At 33.0% G+C, this 27,047-nt stretch overlaps 1 protein-coding gene across 2 annotated transcripts in view; it reads right to left on the reverse strand.

Annotated features, from left to right (window-relative positions):
• The window catches only part of LOC145297645 (uncharacterized), a 282,988-nt gene that overhangs the window by 1,708 nt on the left and 254,233 nt on the right, over positions 1 to 27,047 (reverse strand). Inside the window, exons 7-11 of one of the 2 annotated variants that reach the window (XM_080143761.1) lie at positions 26,535 to 26,661; positions 13,888 to 13,920; positions 9,067 to 9,093; positions 7,541 to 7,582; positions 1 to 1,136 (exon numbers count right to left, since the gene is read on the reverse strand). The exon at positions 1 to 1,136 is cut by the window's left edge and continues 1,708 nt beyond it. In XM_080143761.1, coding sequence (XP_079999887.1) covers positions 31 to 1,136; positions 7,541 to 7,582; positions 9,067 to 9,093; positions 13,888 to 13,920; positions 26,535 to 26,661 — 1,335 coding nt within the window. In that variant the 3' untranslated portion in view covers positions 1 to 30. The remainder of the gene's footprint in view (positions 1,137 to 7,540; positions 7,583 to 9,066; positions 9,094 to 13,887; positions 13,921 to 26,534; positions 26,662 to 27,047) is intronic. The other variant, XM_080143762.1, reaches the window with a different exon arrangement.

The following is a 27,047-nucleotide window of genomic DNA, read 5'->3' on the forward strand; positions in this document are numbered from 1 at the left end:
AAAAAGGTGAAATTTCTATCGAGTGTTTTTTTATCGAGGTGCGCCAGGATCTTTTTCAGCTGGGGAATCAGACATAGCATCTCCTAGGAAAGTGGAATTATTTGATTTATTGTCGATATCAAAGAACACGTTCTCTGATAAGGGTGGGCTTTGCTGTCGAGGTGATTTCAACGGTACGTATTCAGAATGGGAGCCGTTGACGGATTTTTTACGTGCATCAACGGAACTGACCGGTGGTAAAATGATCGCTGCCGGTGGTAATGACGATTCCTTCTTGGAGGGTTCGTCGTTATGGTCGAAAGACTGGACGCTGGTTAGCTTTGGGGAGCCCTTGCCGTCCGGTGGCCCGACATCTACGGAAGAATTGACACCGTTTTCTGTTTTGGGGTAGGAATTGGTTTTGGTTTCCGATTTGGGCGAGGGATTCACTTTCTTTTCCAATTTTGGAGAGGAATTTAACGTCGGATGCCCCGATGGATGACTGCTAGGAACTGATTTTTTCCGATTTTCTGATGAGCGTTTACCAACTGGCGGGGGTATAAGAGGGACCACTAAATCGTTACCATTAGTTGGCGGTGTGTTGCTCCCCGGTTGGGTCGATGTTGTTGGAAAGGTTAGCTGGGGATCACTTTTTGTGAAGTGTCGTAAATTTTCATTGACTTTTGCGTCGACTGGTGATGGAATGCTTGGCTTCCTGGGTATGTCGACCGACGACGACGGTGGTGAATATTGGCCGGTGCCAGAATGCTTTCTAGACGGGTTTGGTTTAGGTTGGTCCCCGGGGATGTGTTTGGGCGCTGTCGGTTGGGTGGGTGATGTGATCACTTTCTTTTTGGGTGCCAATTCTGGCACGGGGTAATTTGGTGAGATATAAGGTTGGATAGAAGAAAGATTTGGGTGTTTGTCATCTTTCGACGAATTTTTGCGGTCAGGGGGATGCGGAAAGTGTAGGATCTGGTGTGGGTGATTCTCCTCCTCATAAGCAGCGTTTGTGGCCGTATGCTTGGGACTTCCCTCGTCCACGGGGACCACAAATACGGGTGGTTTCGGGCCGATCACATTCACATTTTGCCCATTCTCAAGTGGGGCTTGTCCAGTTTTATCATCGAACACCATGAACATCGACTTGCTGCTCTCTGTACAAACAAAAATAAAAGAATATCTATTACACAGTTTAATAAAGAAATTACATTTATTTTAATTTATAGAAATATAAATACATTTTTCAATTTATCTAAGTTCTAGTTAGATATACATTTATATATAAATATTTTTCGGTGACAAAAGTTGATGTTTGGACTCAATAATATATAACTAAAAGTTCTAAATATTATGTAAAACCTTAGTTAGTCAAGAAACAACCTTATATATATATATATATACATTAAAAACACTTTTATTTGCCTATAATTGCATCTGTCCAGCTTAATAACATACATTTTTTCATAATATACGAAATATCGATTTCTATAAGGAAGCGTCATCAGTGCATAAAAGTTTACTCAGCCGTTAATAAATTGAAACACGCCTGACACTAATTTATCTTTATTATATTTTCTTTTTGCTCACAATTTTTCCAGGTATATCCTTGTTAAAACAAATTTTTGCATAGGAATGCTCATATTGTAATACACCCGTGCCATTTGTGCTTCTATCTTTTTCACGTGTCTATATTAAATCGATAAAAGCATTATTCAAAATTAAATACATGAATCATAAATATTTTCACCAACCGTATTTAAAATATAAAAAGAAAAAATGTAACCTATAATATAAATCTGACCTGTCTGTTTAAATGTACGTACGTACGTACGTACGTATGTATGTATGTATGTATGTATGTGTTTATGTATGTATGTATGTATGTATGTATGCTTAAAACTTTCGATAGGGGCAACAGATTTTCACGAGATTGGTATCATTTTAAAGCTCGACGTCTTGGACGACAAATAGCGAAAAATTGACCCAAAACAGTAATTCCGTCACCCTCAACTGGGCAGTTTTCTACAAGGAGGGGTCGATTTTTTGCGAGCCATTTTTGCAAGTAATCGTTGTTGGATTTACTTTTTTTCTTTTTTTTTACATATGCATCACCACTTTGCCTAATTTTCACGTCCCGAACTTCCGGTCGCGTCATGGAGTAGCGGTAAGATGTCAGATTTCTTTCACTTTCTTTTCCGCCTTCGCATCACGAGTTCGAGCCTGCTTGCCTACTACCACTTTTTTTTGCTCAACACACACCTTCATATACCCATGCTAGGCCAGGTACCCAGACTAGTTCAATATATATATATATATATATATATATATATATATATATATATATATATATATATATATATATATATATATGTGTGTGTGTGTGTGTGTGTGTGTGTGTGTTGAATAGAGGAGGCTAGTTATTAGAGGGGGATCTCAAATTTTGTCGAGGAAAAGAATCGATCATGCTGAACTCAAAAGAAACCTTCGGAAAAGCAATATGTTAGTTTTGCCCATTGAATTAAACAGTTGGAAATGTGAGGCTTGTAATCGTGTACTCCTCTCAAAAGCGGTTTACATTACAGAAAACACATTCCATGAGCAGAGGGAGAAAGAAAGAAAAAAAATGGACGCAGAAATGAAACAAATTTCAACACACAAATTTGTCTGCCATATGTGTGACTGACTGTGCAAGTCAAACGTTGGCCTGAAAAGTCATCTTCGGGCCGACGTGGTTTAGGTGTCGCCGACGATTAACCTGAAAACTATGATGAGGGTGGTGGGGAGCATTGGAATAACTAACGCCTGTAAAGACGAAGCAATTGCCATATATGTAAATATGGTTATTTATAATCATATATATATATATATATATATATATATATATATATATATATATATATATATATATATATATATATATATATATATATATATATAATAAAAATTACAATTAAATTTACCAAAATGATCCAAGATGGTAAAATTAAAGAATTAATATTTATAAAGTAATCTCAACCACAAAAAATAAAAGCTCGATAAAACCAAATAGGAGATAGAGCTTATAAGAGCAAACAGTTAATAAAACATGTTAAAAACACTTCGAAAAATAGTTAAAAACATATTTAATCTGAAAAGGAAACACTTGATAAGTGGATAGTCCTTACTCCGCGGAGTTTCAAAGAAATACTCTCCTTCTCATCAGAGGGTAGGAATTATAAAACGCGGGCTCGGATTTTGCATACAAAAGTATTTGATGAAACTACAAGTAAGTCAAAGATCTTACTTGATAACAAAAAGTGAAGCAGAGGGAATATGGTGAAGAAAAAGGTGATTACACATGAATGGATAGTCTGGTGAAAGGTAAGTTATCCAATGACGGTAAAATCCAAAAATATAAATCCAAGAAAGTTAATTGAATTTCCATTCGCACAAGTAAAATCCAAGGAAATCACGTAATTGGAAGATGGTCCAAAATAATCCAAAAGGCCGAAATCCATGGAATAATTAATAAATATGTACAAGGAAAAGGGGAAAAATTCCAATAATATTAATAAAAGAAAAATAAGATATGCGTTTAACACAGCTGCCGAGACAAAGTGTAATTAAGAAAAAATCAGTGAAGAAGAAAAGAGAAAAAAAATAATAAATGGTGATAGAATAAAAGAAAAATAAGATGTTCGTTTGACACGGCTGCCGAGACATAATGTAAATAAGAAAGATCAGGAAAGAAGAAGAGAAAAAATCAGTGAAGAAGAAGAAAATAAATTAAATGGTGATAGAATTAAATATAAAATAGAAAAGCAAATGTAAAAATGACCCAGAAAAAATGATGTTAAAAAGCACGAAAAATATAGGGCAAAAAAATAGGTCAACTGAAATGTACAGGTTATTACTTCAGTAATAATGTACAGGTTATTACTTCAGTAATAATGTACAGGTTATTACTTCAGTAATAATGTACAGGTTATTACTATATATATATATATATACTTCAGAATAAAATTATCCAACAATCAGCTGGTATGGAAACCTGTGATTACTCAAAATACAGTTTGGATCATTTTACCACACTTCGGATTTTACCATTCAATTTGGATGTTCACTTTTATATCCTTTTCTTTAACTTCCTTACTCTCCGACTTTTAATTACTCAATCAATTTTTAGTTGTGATTTTCCATGTCTTTAGCAAATAAGGTGTAAACCATTATAGCTAATCGCTAATATTTTCTCCTCTGAAGAGATGGTAGAGATGGTAGACATCGAAATCCTATAGGATAAGGAGTTAAAATATTTCTAATGCATTCTTTGTCTTACATAGAATAATAAAAATCTTTTAACATTTCAAACATTTCACGTCATAAATTTTTAAATTCATCGAATGACTAAAATTATATATATATATATATATATATATATATATATATATATATATATATATATACTCGGGTTTTTTTATTCAAAAGTAATGGACTAATGAATTCAACGAGGTTGTTAGATAGTGCTCAATAAAAAGAGCTGATGATATTTGTTTATTGTTATATAAACATGGTCACATCCTGCTGCTACAAATAGCCAGTTGTTTCAATCAAACAACAGATATCATCAGGCAGCGACTTGACTATTCAAAAGTTCAAAAGTTATTCATTGAACTTTTGAATAGTCAAATCGCTGCCTGATGATATCTGTTGTTTGATTGAAACAAGTGGCTATTTGTAGCAGCAGGATGTGACCATGTTTATATAACAATAAACAAATATATATATATATATATATATATATATATAGAGAGAGAGAGAGAGAGATAGATAGATAGATAGATAGATAGATAGATAGATAGATAGATAGATGTATTATAAAAAATAGAACGAGACATCTACATTTATGTAGAGTTATTTTTTAGTTAGCCAATCAAAATCGTTTTATTACCTCCTATTCATTTCCATCTCCCAATGAGCGAGTTTAAAATAAATGTTTTGAAATACAGGCAAGTAAATGAAAAGGTACACTTCCTTCTTTTAAATATTTAAAAATAAATAAATATTCCATATTTTGAATGAAATAAAAACACATCATTCAGTATTTATTCATCATTTTTTCACGGTCGGATGATGTAACATCAACGAGAAATCCCCGGTGAAGGAGTAATAATATAATGCGAGACGTTTTTCAATGGTTATCGAAAATAGTGCTAGAAATCCGGAGGAGACTTGTTGCCACTCAGACTCTCGGGAACTTTTTTGTTATTGCTAGTGAACAATGGGAATGACTTTTGTGAAAACCGATATAAACATCAATGTATGTGCTTGTTTCCGATAGAAAGTTTAGAAAATCTACATAAAATCTAAAATGTGTAAAGTTTACCGGTAAAGATGATGAAAGTGGTTTCGAATCTCGGGAGCTATGGAGACAGAACCTCTGTTAATACTTCATATATATATATATATATATATATATATATATATATATATATATATATATATATATATATATATATATATATATATTATATGGAAAAAAATGAAAAATGCGCGCATGAAAAGTAATATTCTTAAGATTTCATTAAACCTGGAAAAGTAAAGGACAAGAAATTCAACCTGGAAAAGTAAAGAACAAGATATTCTAGTAAAGTAAAAATAAGAATTTTTAGACTTAAAATATTCCAGCTAAAAATAAAATTTGAATATTGATAAAAATTTTATTTATTATTTGCATATGTTGTTGTTTATTGTTGAGTTAGAAAGGGTGTCAGTCGCTGGATTGAACTTATTTTCCCCCTATTATTTGCATATATTTATGTAGTGAAAATTGTTTGAATAAAATTAATTCATTAGTTAGTTAGTTAGTAGATGGAATTAATAATTTTATAATTTACATAAAAATGAATTACATGATCCTAATTATGATATAATAAAATTATTAATTTTTATGTAAATTATAAAATTATTAATTACTTCATATATATATATATATATATATATATATATATATATATATATATATATATTGATGAAAATAAAGGGATGTAGTGTTTACCTGATATACGCCATGGGGTAAACTTCAAACTAATATAAATAACAGTATTTATATATAGAAAATTTAATCCCAACCGAATTAAAAAAGCTCAATACGCAATAGAGAGTAGAGCTTATTATAAGAGAAAGAAAATTAAAACTGTAAGTTGAACTTTACAATCAAAATTTATTGTTCGACTGAATACTCCAAAAAACAATTTACAAAGTCCTTATTCCACGGAGTTTCAAAGAATGCTATTCTTATTATTCTTCTCATCAGGGGACATAAAGAAATCAGCAAATTATATTTGTAGCAATGCTAGAATTTGCTAGTTAAGGTATTAAGTGAAACCGCAATTTATTGTAGTTATAAATTGCCAAATAAAAAAAAAGTGAAAAAAGTTGGAAATTTAAAAAACTAATATTAGTATTCAGCCGAACAATAAATTTTGATTGTAAAGTTCAACTTATATCTTTAATTTTCTTTCTCTTATATATACACACACACACACACACACACACACACACACACACACACACACACACACACACACACACACACACACATATATATATATATATATATATATATATATATATATATATGTGTGTGTGTGTGTGTGTGTGTAATTTTTTAGCTACCCAATCAAAATTTGATAAAATTTAGATCATATATATAAAATTTCCCCGGGGAATACAATGGAAGTGGTTCGGAATCTCTACGTGTCCGCCAATGTGTCGTATCTCTAGACGTTCCCCCAATGTTATCATTATGACGTCTGTTCATAATTAAATTGAATACCACAGACGTCTGTTATAATTATGTAATAATTATACACCATACCTCCGACATTGCCGATAGAATGGTGTAGTGCCTATACTAATTTTTACATATAGCTTTGATTGAATAAAAGATTCAAATTGCATCATATTTAAATGTACACATTGCATCATATCCGGTAACATACCTATAAATATGGTGCAATATACGTTTATTATTCATTATGCCACTTATTCGTCGACGCAGACGGAAGCAAATCGCATTCACTGTCCCATATCATCGATTCCTGGGTCCAGGTACAGATTTAGAAAAACTAAAGTACCTACCACCTCCAAATAAATTAGATTAGGCCTAATACCTTTACACTTTCAATCCGTATATCCAATTTTAATGAAATTTAAACCATATGTATAAAACACTAATTCAGATAATTTTCCAAACTTTCAATTTTTTTCCGACTAGAAAAGCCATAAAAGCGTACCGCGGAGATTAAAGTAGCAGTCTAGCTACTAGAGCAACTTACAATAAAGAATTTTGTTGGCGTTTATTATTAATATAAAAAAACATTTAAAACTAAAATGATAATGATTGTACGTGTTTTCTTTTTGCGTCTTGTCCGAACTAACAATAAAACGAGAATGAATGGTGAAACGGTAGGTGAGTAAAAATAGAAAGTAATATGGTGTTATGAGCATTGTGATAAGGGATACATTTTTTCTTGTTGAATCTCGAGAAATTTTGGGTGTTCCTAAATGTACAACTTACGCGATGTTGATGAGCTTTTCCGGTCTTTAGCTGGAATCACAGCTGAAATAAGAAAGAGAGAGAGAGAGAAAATCAGGATTTTATTCGTCAGTTCAAATCAAAAATATGTTTCGTTTGTTAAATAATCTATTATATAAAAGGTCAAATACCTGTGTGTTTGTATGTGTGTATGTTCAGCTAAAAGTGAAAAACTACAAAACAAAAACACAAAAACACAAAAAGTTAGTACATTTTTTTAATATCGTTGCCCTGGATGAATAATATCTAAAATTTTGGAAAAATAAATTTCTCTCGGGATCAACTGAGCTTGGGTGGTGTCAGTGTTATTATGTACTAATTTATAAAGGAAATTCTGACTCATTTCACGAGGAATCTATTATATAAAGGAACGTTTTCAGCACGTATGTGCGTGTATGTCTAGCTAGAAGGGAATGGGATGGGCGGAGGAGAAAGGGTGATTTGAGGAAAACGGGAGGTGGAAAGAAAGAAAGAAAGATAAAGAGAGGTATATAGATAGAGATTTTAATAAAAATATGATACAATTTTGACCCGAGCAAGGTTGAGTAGCTATGCTAGTAAATCAATAAGCGCAGGAGATGGGTTTCGGAACCAACAGATACCAATCTGGTCTATAAATTGTGTTATATTGAGTTCAAATCCAATCAAATCTAGTATTTAAGTCATTTATGCACTAATACTATTGGAAAGATAAGAATTCAGAATTCAGAATTTCCACCCTCCAGCTATGAGTAAAATGATAACTTGTCTTCAGTCAGACGTATATGATATGTATTGTGTGTTCTGACATTAAATATTCGTAATATAAGTAGTTAGAAAAAACACGATTTACTGACGAAGGCTGCACTACTAGAAACTATAAAATTAAAAAGTTTTTATAATTTTGTTTACGAATTAGTAAAACGCAATTGTGAGGTTAGTCTTGTCGATGAACATAATAGTTTATTACAATTTGCTAAACAAAAAGATCGCAGAGTGTATCTAAAGATTTCCTTCGTTCGAAATAAGGAAAATGATAAGAATGTTTATTTACATCAAGCTTTACGTAAGCAAGATGAATTGACTTAGATTAATAGAGATAGGAACAGAAGATGTGATGGAGACGCAGAGACTGGCGGACACATTATAAGTATACTTTAAGCCAGGCACACAGCAGTTCACTGTAGTTCAATTATAGCAGCAATAGTACACGTAGAGTCTTACCGCGGAGATTCGAGTACCAGTCTGGTTACTGAAGTAACAATGAACTTGCAATGAGAATTTTGTTTACGAGTGTCATTAAAGAGCAAAGGAAACCCTTAAAAGGCCAAAAAGATAGTAATTGTACGTGTTCTCTTTTTGTGTCTTGTGCAAACTAACAAAACTAGAACGGATCGAAATCTACAAACAGTCTCCCCGAATTTTAATCTTTTCAAGAAAATTAAGGGACTAAGTTACGCCCCTCTTCTTGGATGTGATATGTTAAACAACTATACTGGTCCAATGATAAAGACAAAGATAATACTCACAAGTAGATACGGTAGACGTCGTTGTTGCTAAAATATATAAAAAGAAAAACCAAACATGTGTTACTGACTCAGTGAAAACAGAAAAGCGTTTATTTATAGGAGTTTCATGCTCCGCTCGTTGAATCCTACGGTCTTTTTCAAGTGTATTTTCATAGTTGATAATCTTCTGAAAATTTCAAACTAAACTTTTTATTTGATTCATTCTGCGTTCCATTTCTTTTAAATATCTCATATCAATTATAATTTCTTATCTTCCTTAACCAGCGACTGAAGGCACACCACCTAGATACAATTTACCCTCGAAAATTTTTCAACCAATGGCCTTATCAATTAGGCTATGCGTCAAGTGGGATAATACATAGTGATCTTTTGAAATTTATAAACCAAATACGTATTATTATTATTAGTAGTAGTACTACTACGAGTAGTAGCAGTATTAACATTGTTTTACTATTATTATTATCATCATCATTATTTCTATTATTATTATTATTATTATTATTATTATTATTATTATCAGTAGTTTTATTAATATTGGCATTATTATTATTATTATTATTATTATTATTATTGCCATTGTTTTATAATATTATTATTTTTTTATTATTTCATCAATGTTATTATTTATTATTTATTATTTATTATATTATAAATCAATAGTTTATTTTCATCATTATTATTTCTATTGAAATTATTATAATTACTATTATCATTCTTTAATTAATATTATCATTATTATCATTAGCATTATAAATATTATTATTATCATTATAATTAAAATCGTTATTTTATTATTATCATTGTTTTTACTGTTATTTACATTATTTTATTATTATTACCATTATTTAATAATAATGTTATTGTCAGTAGTTTATTATTATTATTGATCTTTTACTTATGATTATTAAGATTATTGTTATTATTATCATTAATTAATTATTATTATCATCATTATTAATATCATCAATATGATTATTATTATTACTATTATTAATATGATAATTATTATCATTATTATTACCATCATTTATTATTATCATTATCATTATTTTACTATTATTAATATTATTTTATTATTAATAGCATTACTTCATTATTATTATTATTATTATTATTATTATTATTATTATTATTATTATTATTATTATTATTATTATTTACCTAACTACGAATAAACTACTCACACCTGGCAGTATCTCATATCTATACAAAACCACCATTCGCCCATGCATGAAGTAGTGTTGCCACGTATGGGTTGATGCATAAACCACTTGTCTCTCGCTATTAAACAGAATCCTAAAAAGAGTCCCTAATCCAATAGGTCTGACACAGTAACCTAAGCTCCAACCTCTATCGCAATGCTGCATCCCTGTGCTTGTTCTACAAGTAACGAGTGGGGCAGAGAAACTTGCTTATTTAAATTAATTAAATTATTTAAATAAACAAGTTGCTCTGTCCCATCCTGTATTTTAATGGAATCTGATCTAGTGAACTGGTTGCCGCCCTCTCGATATACATACTCCCAACTAACCCGGTAAGCAATAAAATCTCACCCCTTCACTGTTAAGGTCCCTCGACTATGACAGTTTCTTTCTTTGAACGGCTAGACTTTGGAACTCTCTCTCTCTCTCTCTCTCTCTCTCTCTCTCTCTCTCTCTCTCTCTCTCTCTCTCTCTGTATCCTGTTTCCCTGGCTGTACTGACATGTAAAAATTTAAATGTAATGTGAAGAGACATATCGCTACTCAACTTCCTACTTCGAGTATCCCTGTGGATATGGTTCTTCTACGTGCTTATAGTCCACTACATCCTCCGTGACAGTAAAGATCCGAAAAGATATTTTTAACAAAAATTCTAAGCATAAAATAGGTCATTGGGTAGAGGTATACTCACTGATTGTTCCCTTAATCGTGGTGTGTGTGTGTGTGTGTGTGTGTGTGTGTGTGTGTGTGTTAGAGTAGTGAAGAGGGTGATTTAGATTGAATTTACAATTAAGAAAAAAAAATTAATGTCTGACTTGTGTACGAATGAATCGAAATTAATTAGGGTGGAATTTAATTTCATGATGAAATAACTTTCGGGATGGAAAAACAACTCATTGACATTTTTGCTTGCCTGCTGTGTTTTTAAAGTGGCGGACTTTGTTTTTAATTTACAATCTAACAAAAGAATAAAATGGCTTTGTTGTGTTCGAATGAATAGAAATGTATTCTGCTGCAATTTAATTTCGTTATATAGGTGAGAGCCAATTGTTATTCACTGACTTGTTTGCTTGGCCGCGATTTATGTGTATGTGTTTGTGTGGTGTGAGTTGATGTGTGTTTGTGTGGTGTGAAATGATGTGTGTGTGTTATAAATTTCTATATTCAAATCGGATTCGAACCCCAGAATAAAATTGAACTTTCCTACCCAAAATACTAATTGATTTAAATCTACCACTTCCGATCACTCGCTTGTCTCAATTAAGATCAGAACAAAGTGTAACAAAATCTCTTATGTGCCTCCCAATCGCACTGTGTATAACAGTTTCTGCACGTTCATATCAGAAATACCTTGAGAAGGATGTATTCTCTATAATTTCCGACTTAACAGAATGGCTGTCTATATAGACAATTGCATATCCTTCAAAAATTTCAACAGTAACTAAATAGTCAACCGTGGTACACCCCTGAATGTGCCTCTACCATTGCACTTAGAAATCACAATTTCAATTGCTTTCAAGGAAACAGATGTTCAGCAACTATAGCTGCCTTTTTTTCTTTTTTTTTTTTTTGACAAGGTAGTCACCACTTATCCAGGCCTGGAAGCCACTCGAGGATCTACGTTTTGGTTTTGGCACAGATAAAGAGTGTGGAAATTTTTTGACAGTGGTTTCAGGTAGACTGGTGTTTATCGTGAAAGATTGGCGAGTGGGGACCAGAGATTGGAGTTCAGACGAGCACTTGTCATGGCAGTAACGATAAAACAAAGACAGGCTCGCAACGTCTCTCCTGTAGGAGAGAGGTTGCAGGGAAGAGAAAAGGGCATCTCCCACTAAGCCACGAAGTCTATTTTGTACTCTGTCAAGGCAGGATAGGCTTTTTTAGCAGCTCCTGCCCAGATGTGGCAGCAGTACTTGGGTGTACTTGGCTTTTATATAGATAGAGAATTGCATCAGCAGTGAGATATCTTCTGGAGCGGTAGAAGGATCCTACCATTTTTCCAGCGACCTTGGCAACTGACTTGACGTACGTGTTCCATTTCATGTCAGGAGTAAAGGTTTGATACTGCCAGTAATCACCGTAAAATGGTTATAGAAAGTTCTTTACTCTGACTGTCAAATCTAAAGTAGCTGAGCAGTGGCTTGGTTTCCACGAGTTTTGATGCATGATAAACAGGGTTCTAAATATGCTTATTCTCCATTCCAACTATTATCAACGAATCTGAGGTAAGTACGCTAGCATTTGACAAAGTCAAACTCTTCGCTAAAAACTTCGCATCTAACTCCACCCTCTTTGATCAGGGCCGCTTACCGTCTGAATCTCTTCCTGGAACTAAATATACTCTGAGCAGCATCCACATATCTGTCCGTGATTTTGCTAGACTTATCAAGAACCTTGACAGCATTCTAATCATAGTGCTTAAAAAATTCAACTGGAACTAGCTCATATACTTACAAAGCTGTTTAAACGTTGTCTTAAAGAGACATGCTTCCCCACACCTTGGAAAATTTCGACAGTCTGCACAGTATTATAAAACATGGGAGATTGGCCTTTTGCATCATGAGTAAGTTGCTTGAGTCCATATAAATAGAGAAGTTGTCATCCACTTCAGCAAAACCAACTTGGCGACAAGCAATATGGTTTCCGTTCTGTTAGATCCACAGTTAATGTGCTGACGGTAATATCGCACGATCAGTGAATCTATTGATGGGGGCCTCGTTTAAAAAAAATCTCGGCATATCTGGGCTGGTATCTCCACATGCCCGCCTCCAGTCGTGTAACCTTGTCGTATGTTTACCAACCGTAGCTTCCCTAAATTATACTGGCAACAAGAGAATGAGCTCTTAATTTTTAAGTACAAAAATTTTTTCCATGTAAGTGAGTTGTGAGTGTTGCTAATTAAATTGATTGCATGGAAATGAAGAGTAGCGTACCACTCTATTCTCATAATTATTCCACTTGCTTTTGATTCCATTCTTATAATGTTTAGTGCTTAGCAAGTACCGTTTTTAAATCTTTGGGATGACTCAACCAAGAATTGAACGCCTGTCTGCGGGACCATTAGTAAACATTCTTATCTTATGCCAAATGAGGCGGTTAATTGAATCAGAAAACAATAACTAATAGTGAATTACTTAGACGTTCTTTTGTAAAGCAATATGTAAATTAGTTAGTCCTTAGTACGCTCATCGCACGAATTTCTCAGTATTTTAGAAAACATTTTTTTTTAATTTGTATATGAAGTTGGCTTTATGATGTCACTAACAATGAAATAAACACTGCAACTCAAATAGGTATATAAGATATATAAATGAAGTCACACAAGAAGTGACATTTAACGACACAGCGTAGAGCCAAAGTGGAATATATCTATTAACCAGAGTCTACTATTGAGAAATAGGAAAAGCTTCGATTTTGAATCGTTCCTTTTTTTTCTTCTGTTTTTCCCTCTTGTTCTTTATTTTTTCATATTTATTTTGTTTTATCTTTTCTTGTTTCTTTCTTTTAAGTCAATTAGTGTTTTGGTGTGGAAAAAAGTCAATTTACTCGCCATGTCGTTGACTGGGTTTAAGAGAGAGAATTTTCCAGGAAATAAAATAGAAATATGTTTATTTACTTACTTGTGGCAGGAGATGGTGTCAGAGGCGTGTGAGCTGAAAGAGGAAACATACTTTTAACAGAAAACGTTTTGATTGCATTAAAGTTTGTTTTGTGTTTTTAAAATTGTCTTTAAAGCAAGAAAGGAACAAAATTAACGGAATGAGGAAGAAAAAAAAGAAGGAAGCAGAAAAGGACTAAATTTAACATAGTTAGAAAGAAACATGTACGCCAGGAAGAAAAGACAGAAAGATATAAGCTAAAATGAAAAGAAAGAAATATATGAGGAAAATAGAAACAAAGAAAGATAGTAAGGAAGAATGAAAAGAAAAAAATGAAAAAAAATTTGTCGGAATTATCTTACCGACGAGTAAAGAAGGGAGAGGACAAGAAAAGACGTTTAAAGTTTGCATCAAAATGGCGTCGCTGCTTACAAGCAATCTTTTCTTGTAATGGTAGCAAGCTGGTAACCTAGAAGGACTTAACACCACGTATCTATTATCTGAAAACTCGAAGAAAACTTCTCGTTCCGCGAGATTTGACGAGATTTGAGAGTGTCAAAATAGTATGTCAAATCCGGGCACTCGGTTTCGGGCAACAGAAAAATGGTCTTGCGTCGTTCATAGATAGGAGAGTTCTTTAACTTTCCCTTCGACCCAACCTCCGTAAGTTCACTAAGTTGTCACAAATTACTTCGTTCACCATGGTTTTTAGGGTTTTTTTTTTTTTTTTAATATTTTCATTTTTTCTATTTACATTTGATTTTACGAAAAAAAATAAAAAATAAAATCCATAATAGTAAGTCGCTTTCAAATAATAAATATAGTGATTAATTAAATGAGAAATAGTTTTCTAAAACTTTTCACGGTAATTATCATTTAGTAATAATGCATGGAGTAGTGTTGCTAAATCTGGGCTGGTGTCTCCACATGTCCGCCTCCAGTCTACCTTTGGTTTTTTGAAGCACATGTTCCCGCACGGAAATTCTATAGCAAGCCCCACTCTCCCCAATGGTTTACTTCTGCTTGTGCAGCTGCCATTTGTCAAAGGCAGCATGCGTTCCGCAGATTCAACCGACATAAGTCCAGCTCAGATAAACAGAAATTTATAGAAGCTAGAAATAATTGTAAGAGAGTGATAGAGACAGCTAAGACAGATTACTCTGAAACCACCAGAAAGCGCATCGAAGCACAGAAATTAGGAACCCGGGATTTTTGGAAAATCTACAACAGCGTAGTTAATAATGGACAGTCAACTATTCCCCCACTAACAAACAATCATGAGGTTGCTTGCACGGCAACTGACAAGGCTAATCTGCTTGCCAGTCGGTTTGCCTCAAACTCCACACTGAACTCCCTGATTTTCCTCTGTGAACAGACGCCACACTTGACGATTTGAAAATCACCCCTTCTCAGGTACATGCTATTATAAAAAACCTAGACACCTCAAAAGCATGTGTACCAGATCTCATCCCGGCTGTGCTATTAAAAAAATGCTCTGCCGAGGTTGCTCCAGTTCTGTCCAAACTTTACAATAAATGCCTCAACGAATCTTGTTTTCCTGACTGCTGGAAAACCGCCTCTGTGGTACCAGTCTTCAAGAATTCTGGTGAAACAACTGACCCACTAAATTATCGCCCCATTAGCCTCCTCCCGCTTTTCGCCAAGATATTTGAGTCCTTAGTTAATCAAGCCCTAGACCAGCACCTAACAGCTGCTAAACTCCTGACTGACAAACAATATGGATTCAGGCAAGCCCGTTCAACAGCAGATATCTTAACTGTAGTTTCTGAACGTATATACCGTTCATTGGATAAAACAGGGGAGGGTAGAGCGGTGGCCCTTTATATATCTAAGGCTTTTGACAGGGTATGGCACGATGGTCTTCTTAAGAAAATTAGATCATATGGAATCACTGGAAGAATTCATAATGTAATTAAATCCTTCTTAAGTAATAGAAAAATCAAAGTTGTCCTCGACGGACGTACATCCAAACAATATGACATAAATGTGGGAGTACCTCAGGGGTCTATCATTGGACCTCTATTATTCCTGATATTCATTAACGACCTCCCTGATAAAATTGTTTCGGAGATGGGTATATTTGCCGATGACACCACTCTCTATAACAGATATGAGGGGAAAACAAATGAACACATATCCAAGGAAATGGCAGAAACACTAGAGGATTACCTCCAATCCATAGTGGAATGGGGACAAAAATGGTTGGTCACATTCAATGCTGCTAAGACTAAGCTTGTTTCCTTCAATAACTACAAGAAACCTTCTCTACCACCAATAGCAATGGCCAAGAACACATTGCCTGAAAGTACTTCTTTTAAACTCCTCGGCCTAACGTTTACAGGGAATATGAACTGGAATAGATACATTGAGAGCATTGCCAAGGCTGCTGCAAGGAAGGTTGGCTCCCTCTACCGTGCTAGAAAACTACTTACGCCTGACAGTATCCTATACCTCTATAAGGCAACCATTCGCCCATGTATGGAGTACTGTTGTCACATCTGGGCTGGTGCATCTGCTGCTTGTCTCTCGCTCCTGGACAGGGTTCAAAAGAGAGTCGCCAACCTGATAGGTCCTGAACTGTCATCTAGGCTTTAACCTCTGTCCCATCGACGAGATGTTGCATCCCTCTGCTTGTTCTACAAATACTTTAATGGTGAATGCTCTGACGAACTGCAAACACTTGTACCTCCCCGGCGTAACTACCCCCGACAAACCCGACAAGCTACTAAGTCTCATCCCTTTACAGTAGAGATCCCTAGGTGCAAGAAAGCCTTTTACTCCAATAGTTTCTTCCCCAGAACTGCGGGTCTTTGGAACTCCCTTCCGGGATTCTGCTTTCCCAACTGCAATGATATGCAGAAGTTCAAGTGTAATGTTAACAAACATCTTTCTACTCTTCTCCCTTCATAATAACCCCGCTAATTAAGTCCCTAATAGTAGCCCCCTGCTTCAAAGTGGCACTGTGCCTTGTTTGGGGTGAAAATTGAATAAAAAAAAAAAGTCGTGTACCCTAGTTGTATGTTTACCAGTTTCATTATACTTTAACCATGTTCAAGTTAGCTCCCCTACATTATACTGGCAACAGACAATGAGCTCTTAATTTTTAAGTGCAAAATGTTTCCATGCAAGTGAGTTGTAAGTGTTGCTAATTAAATTGATTGCTATTGCGTTTCACGCAAAAAAGAAACATTTTTTGATAAAACCCATATAATTGACTCTTAAATTTAACAATCCATTCCAAATATTATCCGTTGAGTCAACTGTTGTGCTCAATAAGATTGTTTGAATCAGGAAAAGTGAGTTTGCAAAATCCGTCAAATTAAAATAAAATAAAAAGACAAAATTGAAAATTAATCCTTCCGTTTGCAATATTCCCTCCTCTTTTCTTCCACCTTCTCTCTCTCTCTTTCTCTCTCTCTCTCGTTATATATATATATATATATATATATATATATCTTTCTCACAATTTGTCAATATTATTGATACTTGGATAATTTTCTCTATTGTTTATAACGGACTATTTAAATATTCTGTTTTATAGTTAGTTTCGTTAACTCTGGCTTTCAAAAAATAAAAAGAGTGATAAAACGGGAGTAAAAAGAGATAGAGAGGAAGATACTGTATAAAATAAGAGAGGGGAGGCAGTAAGAAAATGAGTGACAGAGGATGAGAGTAACAAACTGAAACTCATAAAAGGTGGTTAACTTAGCCAGTAAACTGCAAATTATGCCCAATTAAAAAAAATGTATTCTTTTAAAATACAATATCAAAACTAAGGAATATTTTAACATATACTTTTATTATTAAAGTATAAGGCAAAATATATACATGCTAGAAATCGTTGAAAGAGTTAAATAGCGACAGCCAAAGGAGACATGCCGAAACAACTAAAAAACGCATAGAGTCGCAGAAACTAGAAACTCGCGATCTTTGGAAAAATTACAATAGTTTAATAAATAGAAGACGATCAGTAATTTTTCTACTATTCAACAACTAGAAATCCGCTTACACGGCAATCGAGAAGGCTGAATTGCTCGACTGGCAATTCGGCATTGCTGCTGCAAAGAAGGTGGGTTCCCTCTACCATGCTAGAAAATTACTCACACCTTAGAGTATCCTATGTCTCTTAAAAAAACACCATTCGCCCATGCACGGAGTATTGTTTCTGCATTTGGGCTGGTGTATTCACAATTAGTTTCTACCTCTTGAACAAGACCTAAAAAAAACATCTAATCTAATAGGTCTTGCACTGTCAACTAAGTTCCAACCCCTGCCCCATCGCTGCAATGTTGCATCCCTGTGGCTGTTTCACAAGTATTTTAATGGAATGTGTTCTGATAAACTCATCGCAGTTGTGCCCCTTCGATGTACATACCCCCAACAAACCCGTTTGTTAGTAACAAATTAAATCCCTTCACTGAAGAGATCCCTAGATGTCTAAAAGTCGTTTACTCTAATAGGATTTTTCCCTTTGAACTGCTAGACTTTGGAATTCCCTTCATGTTACGTGCTTTCCTTATGATACTGACATGCAGAAGTGTAAATGTGATGTAAACCAACATGTCGCTTATTTCTTTGCATAATTCTCTGCAAACATAGTCCCAAATAGTAGCCTCTTACATCAACCTGGCAATATGCCTTGTTTGGGATGAGCATAGGTAAAAAAAGGGGAAAAACGAATGAGCCTTAGAAAAACAAATTTTGATTAGCCCAGCTTAAATATAATAATAGGTTATTAAAATAATTCACCGATAGATATTTAATTCCAACAGATTTTAAGCGTATATTAACGAAATCAAACTGCTTACTTAAACTTTTACAAATGTTATGGTAAAAAAATGCGGATATGCTCAAAATATTTATCATTATTTTATGTATTAGAATTATTCAATGAGTAAAATTATTTTGATTTTTTAAACATATATATATCAGATTAATGCGTTAATATAGCAGAGAAATTGCACTTTTTTATCCTTTCTAGCTTTCATCTTGGCTAAACTAAGTAATGTTTTATCTATATTAAGTAATTTTTAATGATATTGTATCTAAGTACGTTATTATATTGCTAATAACATGGTATAACAATCACAAATTAAAATCGGTTCGCAAAGTTTTATTTGTCAGCTTCATTGCAAGATAAATTATTTTGTTAGATTAGATATTAGTTATTAAATATTAGTAAATTAGGTGTAGTATCAGTTTTACAGCCAGGGTAATGTTGTTAATACGTTATTAGTTCTGAGGGATGGAAAGTCTTAGAACTTAGCGTTTTAGTTTATATAATCAGCTTTCGGATAAAACGGAAACATCTTCCTTATTTCGTACTTTTCTGTGAATTCTATGCTGCACAATAACTGAAAAGAAGATAAAAAGAATGAAGATCAATTTCTAAAATAAAAATCATTTCATTAAAAAAAGTACAGCTTAACGAAAATAATTTTATGGAAATTACAAAAAAACAAAAAAAAAACAAAAAAAGCAATGAATTTCCCAACGGAAAAAAAGAAATAGAAAAGAGAAAGAAAGAATGGATGGAAGTAAGAGAAGAAGAAAAACTAAAATATAGAATAAGTTACAAGAAAGACATGTGCATACTAATCATTAAGAAAAAAAGGAAGAAAAATATGAAAGCGAGTAAGAAAAAGAAAGAAAAAGAAAGAAAAAAGAAAGAAAAAGAAAGCGAAGAGGAAAAGGTAAAAAAAGACATTGACTGAATAAAAATGAAAGGTAAAAGAAACAATGAAAGAAAAAATGAATGAACAAAGGAAAAGAAAGGAAAACAGAAAAGGAAAGAAAAATGTCTAAATTAATTCACAAAAGGAATGAAAAACAACGAACTAATGAACAAAAAATGAACGAACAATTTTTTTAAAAAATGGTAGAAGAAACAAAAATAAATGAAAATAACAAAACTTCTTTATCTTGTTTATTTTACTCCTACTTTTTTTTTTTTTATTAATTTTGAATTATCGAAGAAGAAGAAAAATAAGAAAAAGACGATAATGATTAAGATAGAGAAAAAAAAAATGAAATAATGTGACCACAAATAAGACGAAGAAGAAGAAGAAGAAGAAGAAGAAGAAGAAGAAGAATGAGCAAGATAAGAAGAACGTGAAGAGGAAGACGATAAGAACGAAAAAAGCTTGAAGAAGAAGAGGCAGTAAAAAAGAAGAAAACAAAGGAACAGAGTGAAGAGGAGGAGAAGAAAAAGGAAAAGAAGACGAAGAAGAAATGCAAGAAGAACAAAAGGAGGAAGAAGATAACAAATTAGAAGAAAAACAAAATAATATCGAAATATATAAAAAGGAGAAAATCGTCTAAAATCCTGTTTCTACTGTGTTAAGTGCTGAAAAACAAAAACAAACGCAAAAAGTATATGAAAGGATACATTCCTGTCATCGAGGATTAGACTTGAACTAAACCACGTGACCCACCAGGAATTTTAAATCTAAACAAGGATTTTATTTTGTCTCTTGATAGCAAAAACATGAAACGGATTTCGATGTTATGTGCGTGACAAACCAATTTGGAGTCTCATCTTGGAGCATCTATTAATTAATAGCAACTATATTGACTATGGTGCATCAGAATCAAAAGCTAGCGAAGTGGAAATAAACAATCGGAATTGAAAAAGCTGTGCGATTTTCTACGTGAACGTATATATATATATATATATATATATATATATATATATATATATATATATTATTTATTTATTTTTTATTCCATTTTCACCTCAAACAAGGCACAGTGCCACTTTGATGTAGGGGGCTACTATCGGGGCCATATGTTGCATGGATACTATGTAGGGAGTTGAATGAAATAAATACAGGATGTATGAAAAGACACACAAGAGAGTTACAGGTTTCATTCGGATAAACAAACGTATTTTTTCTGAAGAAGTTCGTTGATCCGAACGAACCCCATAAATCTCGTTTTGATTTCTTCCTGCCCCCCCCCATATCTATTATAATAAATCCGTATTCCTACCTGTTTTTGTTGTTTGTTTAAGGCTTGTTCGCACTTTTAATGATGTCACAGCATATATAGTCATTCGCTATATATATATTATACATGACTTCATAACATATGTGTCATGTAGTCATGTATGACTTCATAGCAGATGATTCCACGTGATGTCATAGCATTTGACGTCACGTATAACGTCACGCATGGAGGAAAGTGAAAGTAGGTTCCCCGGACCGGCTAGTATACACACACACACACACACACACACACACACACACACACACACACACACACACACATATATATATATAGTCAACGCTAAAATCATTCGTATACCCATGAATAATGAATATTTTGACAAATACTCAATGCTTAAAACGTAATAAACTTATTATGTCAGACGTTTTAAGTACAGAAGAAAATAGAATATGAGCCTTAATTTTGAACATGATAGATTAAAGAAAGTTGATTTGAGATTAAAAATAAACTGAAGAAGCAATAACAAAATTATTGATACAACATGAAAAATTGAAAAAGTATTTGAGCAATTTTCATATTAATAGACAATAGTATTTTATAGTTAAAACTTCTTACAATCATTTTTGAAAGCCTTCATGAGATTTGAAGAAGCCATTTGCAGCCGAGAAGAAGGGGGCTTTCTTCAATGATTAATTGTTTTAATTTTTGAAGTTTTTTTTCTTTTGTCGGTGGCTTACGATTTATTCGAACTTTGATTTTTTTGAGGGGGGGGAATAGAATTAGTAACGATGGTTGAGACTAGGCAGAGTTTTAGTATTTATGAGAACATCTCAGCAAGAATTTGTTAACATTGAACTTGAAAACAACGCTGGGAAACAGATGCGCAGTTTTTGGAAATAAATTTTGCGCATTGAAGTTCCGTTTTGAATACAGAGACGAAGGAAGGAAAATGATGTTCTCAAAAGTAGTTTTAGCTAAACAATCTTTCGCTACGAATGTTTTACAGCGGGCATAGATTGAATCTCTATCGAAAATCTACTATGAAAATAACGATAGAGTGGAAAAAGACTAGCAACTTATCTTACGCGAGAAAAAAAAAAGGAAAAGAATAGGACATCCTCCATTTTGTTTTGTTCAAGATTGTTTTAACAAAAATAAACTGAGTAACAGTTTGTTCACAGAAAGGTAATTGATCACAAGCTAATGTATCTGATGTATTTCACGAATTTAACACTTGCACATAGATTTTAAAATAAGATTGACATGATTATAATGGATTGTTTTGGCAGTTGTGCACTAGTGCGAAGGTACAACTTTTTTTTTGGTTTTCAATTGGAACTATGGAGAGTGCATAGCAGGGACAAATAAATGCAATTTTAGGACCGAATCGAAAATATCACAACAATAAATGCGTATTTTTTTAAAACAGACTTTAAAAAATTATAATAACACAAATTAAAAAAAAATTGTAACAAAAACAAAATTCTGAAATTTTTGAATGCCTGTTTTTTTTTTTTTTTTTTGCTTTTTTTTTTAGAAATTTTTGTTGGTACATTTATTGAATTAAAAATATTTATATTTAAATATTTATATTTAAATATTTAAAAAAAAAAACTTATGACACAAAATAGACTTTTCTGCCCCTGGTGTACCTTTGTCTCTCTCCAAATGTTACAACTAAAAAACTAAAACAGTTGTACCTTCACACCAGTGCACAAGTGCTGAAGTTAAAAAAAAATAACAATCTAAATTTGTTTGGAGTTAATGAGCTAAAGAAATAAAAGATAGAACGAACAAATAGAAATGCAACGCTGTTTCATCGTAAAAATTATTTTATTAATTCTTAAAAAGCCAGTATGCATCTCCATTTTTTATTCATTCATTTATTTATTTATTTTTACGCATCGTTTTTTTTTTTTTACCGAGATATTCCCGCAGGCATGAATAAACAAATGCTTTTGAGTAAATATATCGCAAGGTGCCTCGTGAATGGAGTTTATGAATTTCAGAAAGGAAGAAGGCCGAAATAATATAATGGCCGACACAGATAATATCATCTCCCTTACTGGGAAAGAAAATGTCGATAAAGATGCTTGTAAACTGATAAGCGCGTGTATTGAAAGCTTGGCTTCTACAATTGTGACTAATTGCCGGTAGAACATGCGACCAACACCGGTGTCGTACATACCAGACTGGGTATTTAAGAATTGTGGACTGTCCCAGCCCATGAGTATATCTAAAAGAAAACAGGTAAATATATATATCTTCATATATTATTTAAAATTATTGTGTAAAGCTTTCAAAATTCAATTCAAAATCATAAAAATAGTAGCTTAATATTTCTCTTATGGTAAGACAGGGCTTGATATAGAGCTTATATATACAGAGCTTAATACAGAGCTCATATACACGTTTAAAAATAGCTTTTAAGTCAATTATCATGCTAAAATAAAGCTTAATATATATACTTCTAAAATAACTTTAAAGCTTATATCTAACATGCTTTTTATTTTTACAGAAAATGGGAAAACAATACTTTAGAAAATTATTTAAACGTCGAGTTTAGATTAAAATCATTTCGAAAAGATTGTAAACTGATTTGCTATTAATTTTCTCTTGGGAATCGACTTAAAAGCTATTTTAAAATGAATTGAAAAATGGTGGACTCTAAGTTTGGTTCACCGCATATATCCTAGAAAAGAATGGACGGTTTTGTTCCGTAAGTAAATATCCGAAGTTGTTTATATCCGCGAATTAGAAGATTCATAAGATTCGAACTTAGTCTTTATTAATGTATTGATTGTATTGGTTATGAGAAAACAGTTGTATTTTTATCATATAAAGATCAATTTTGTTTGATAGGCAACATTATCTACGTCGGAAAATATCTCAATTTATATACATATAATGAATAATTATTATTTTATTATATACACGCACGCACGCACACACATACACACACAAAATTGTTTAAAAAGTTAGAATTAAACACATGAAGATAGAAAAATAATCAATTTAGCTAAGACACAAAAATAAAAAAAATAAGATGCAGGTCTTTTAAGCGAGGAAATTTACGGAAGTTTTTTTGCTGAATGAATCATGTAACTTGTTTTTAAAAAATATTGTTTCCTTAAACTTAGGGTAAACAACTCAAACATGCGGTAAAGACATAATTTTACTTGCTTGTTGGTTGTGAGCAAAACGGATCTGTAATGTGAACCTTAATAAAAAAAATAAACAAATTATAAACAGAACTAACTTGTCTTTGGAAATACTTTCTTATATATTATACACACACACACACACACACACACACACTCACTCACACACACACACACACACACACACACACACACACACACACACATATATATATATATATATATATATATATATATATATATATATGTGTGTGTGTGTGTGTGTGTGTGTGTGTGTGTAGCCAAAATTGAATATTGACTATTGAAATGTCCATATCTTTGGTTGTATCAGACGGAACTATATAAAAATTTGCAGGCTTTTTGAAGATTATAATTATAATACTATTCTATGGTTACAATTTTATGACAATTAGTAAAGAAAGAACCTATATTTTCAAACCAATAAATATGCCCACACACATATATATATATATATATATATATATATATATATATATATATATACATATATATTAAAAAATAATGCAATTGTTCTTCGTTCTTTGCAATTGTTTCAACGAAATGACAAAAGTGGCTTTTGCATGAAACATAGATTCATCACTTTAACTCGGTATCAAATTGGTTGTTAGCAGAGTGGACAGTAGCAGGTGAAAGCTGTCCAAAGCGACCAAAGACGCAAACATCAGCAGACAAGGTTTTGGCCTCCCTATTTTAGGATGCGCAATATATTTAATGGCCTTAAGAAAGAAAGAACTATCGAGGGCCAATATTATATATCGTTATTGGTGCGTTTGAGAGTAGAAATCGCAAAACAATGGCCACAAATGAAAAGAATAAATAGACTTTTACCAAGAAAATGCACCATGTCATTAATCGACTGAAACGATGAATTCCATTCGCTCTCACACTTTTCTTTAGATCTGAATCTGAGCTACTACTGGCTGTTTGGTGACCCCAAAAGAATGCTCCCGGGAAAGAGATTTGGCTCGCTTCAATAAATAGGTGATGTAGAAAGCTTAGGTATATCGTTCTAAAGAAAAATTGTTCTGCAAAAAAAAAAAAAAAAAAAAAAAAAAAAAGGCACCAATCGTAAGAGAAGCGTTCGAATCAGTGTATTACTTCAGAAGAAAATTTGATACAGGAAGTCGAATTTTGTCGAAAATGGTTTTATTAATTAGGTCCGGAACTTATCAAGTGATTCATTATCTTCCTCCATTCCTTCATTTGTTTTAGCATTCATTTTATATTGGACTGGTTTTAAAGAGAAAGTTTAGTGTAACGTTAGGATGCAATGTATTTACAATGATACGAATACGGAGTTGATGCTGCGCGTAAGAACTGCCAGAAAATGCAGTATAATAAAGCTTTCTCAACATCATGTAGAAACCTATTTTTTAAGCTAGAGAGTTGTTTCGCTATATAATCTTTTTGAACGGAGTGCAATTTCAAAAACTCAGAAACATCGGATGTTATTTGTATTATTGCGATTATTTGGACCACTTTTCTCATCATAGACGTTATTCTCATTACGTTTCCGGTCCTGGATATGACCTAAAACTATATCCGATGGTGACGCCCTACCTTGCGGGCTTTGGGGAGTGTGGAGCCACTCTTTAATTGCCATTGCTCCCAGGTCCACTCTGACCCGGAGTGGTAGTACCTGTTAAGGTCCCAACTATGGGTTAAATAGAATCTGACGTAAAAAAAAATATACTCCATTAAAAATCGTTCCTCAAAATAACTAGATTCGGCATTAAATAACCCAAAAAAGGTTGATATGCCGTAAAACAAAAACAACCAACCAATCATTACGTTTCCATCAGTTCTGGACTGATACATGGATTTCGACGATTTTCTTCCGATTTGATGCATTTTTTTTTTCTTAGAACGATTTTTCTTTAGTCTTAAATCATGTCTCAGCTTAAAACATCACTTATCCATTAAATCGAAGCAAATCTCTTTCCCTGGAGCATTCTTTTGAGGTTAGCAAATAGCCAGCAGCCGCTTAGGTACACGTCTAGAAAAAGTGTGAAAGCGTAAGCAATTCCAAGTAAATTCATATCTTTTTGCGTGTTTTTTCAAACGATGTTGTCGAACTTGGAAATATATATGTCGAATACGCGAATCTCTACAGATTTCTTAAGAGAACTCTTTCTTTTAATCCACAAGGATAGTTTTCCCCCTGTTCTGTAAGCCATAACCGAGTAGACTCTTGGCGCAACGGATAATATAAGTGCTAAGTAATAATCAGTTTTAAGTGACGGTTTTCTGGAGTTTGAATGTTAGAACCTCAGTACAGTCGACACTAAGCATACAATTATGAATTACCTAAGTAATTTATCCGGTCATGTTTGACGGAACGAGAACAAGCGACCACCGTGGATGTTACATCAAGCTAGACGTCGTGAGAATAACATCTAAGATGAGAACAATAGTCCGAATTATCAAAATAACACAAAGTCGTCAAGCTTCATCTAAAGCATTCCCAATCATCATATCGGATGTTTATATTGCAAAAAAGGAAAGGATGCTAATCACCTATGATGTCCTCATCAGTTTTTTGCGATGCATTCTGTAATGCTGAATGAGACGTGCTTTCGGAGCTGCTGTCTGTCAGTTTGTCTTCCGTGTTATTCATCTTGCTCTTTAGCGTGTCTAATTCTTCCTGAATAATAAGAAGGAAAGAAAATAGAATTATAAATTTACATGTATTGAAGCATATATCATTTTTTAAACTTTAATATCTTATCAACTCAACCCTAAGTAATCTTTCATAGAACAAATACAATGATATACAATGATACTATTGTAAACAGTACAATATACAGATCCGATTCAGTTAAATGTTTCATCCGATAGTTCCCAACAATGCTGTCTTAATTATTTTGTTTACTACTATTTCTGAATTATTCAAATTTAATCTTTAAAATGCTTAATCTGACAGCACATTACCACGTGAGTGCTTCCCTGTAGACTTCAACATGATTACAAGTTTGATGTAAACAAATACTTGTACAATCGTCCTCTTGAATAATCAGATTTTACCCATAT

This window comes from Euprymna scolopes, chromosome 18, assembly GCF_053919585.1.
Source record: "Euprymna scolopes isolate OS-2025 chromosome 18, ASM5391958v1, whole genome shotgun sequence".
NCBI classification, from domain to species: domain Eukaryota; kingdom Metazoa; phylum Mollusca; class Cephalopoda; order Sepiida; family Sepiolidae; genus Euprymna; species Euprymna scolopes.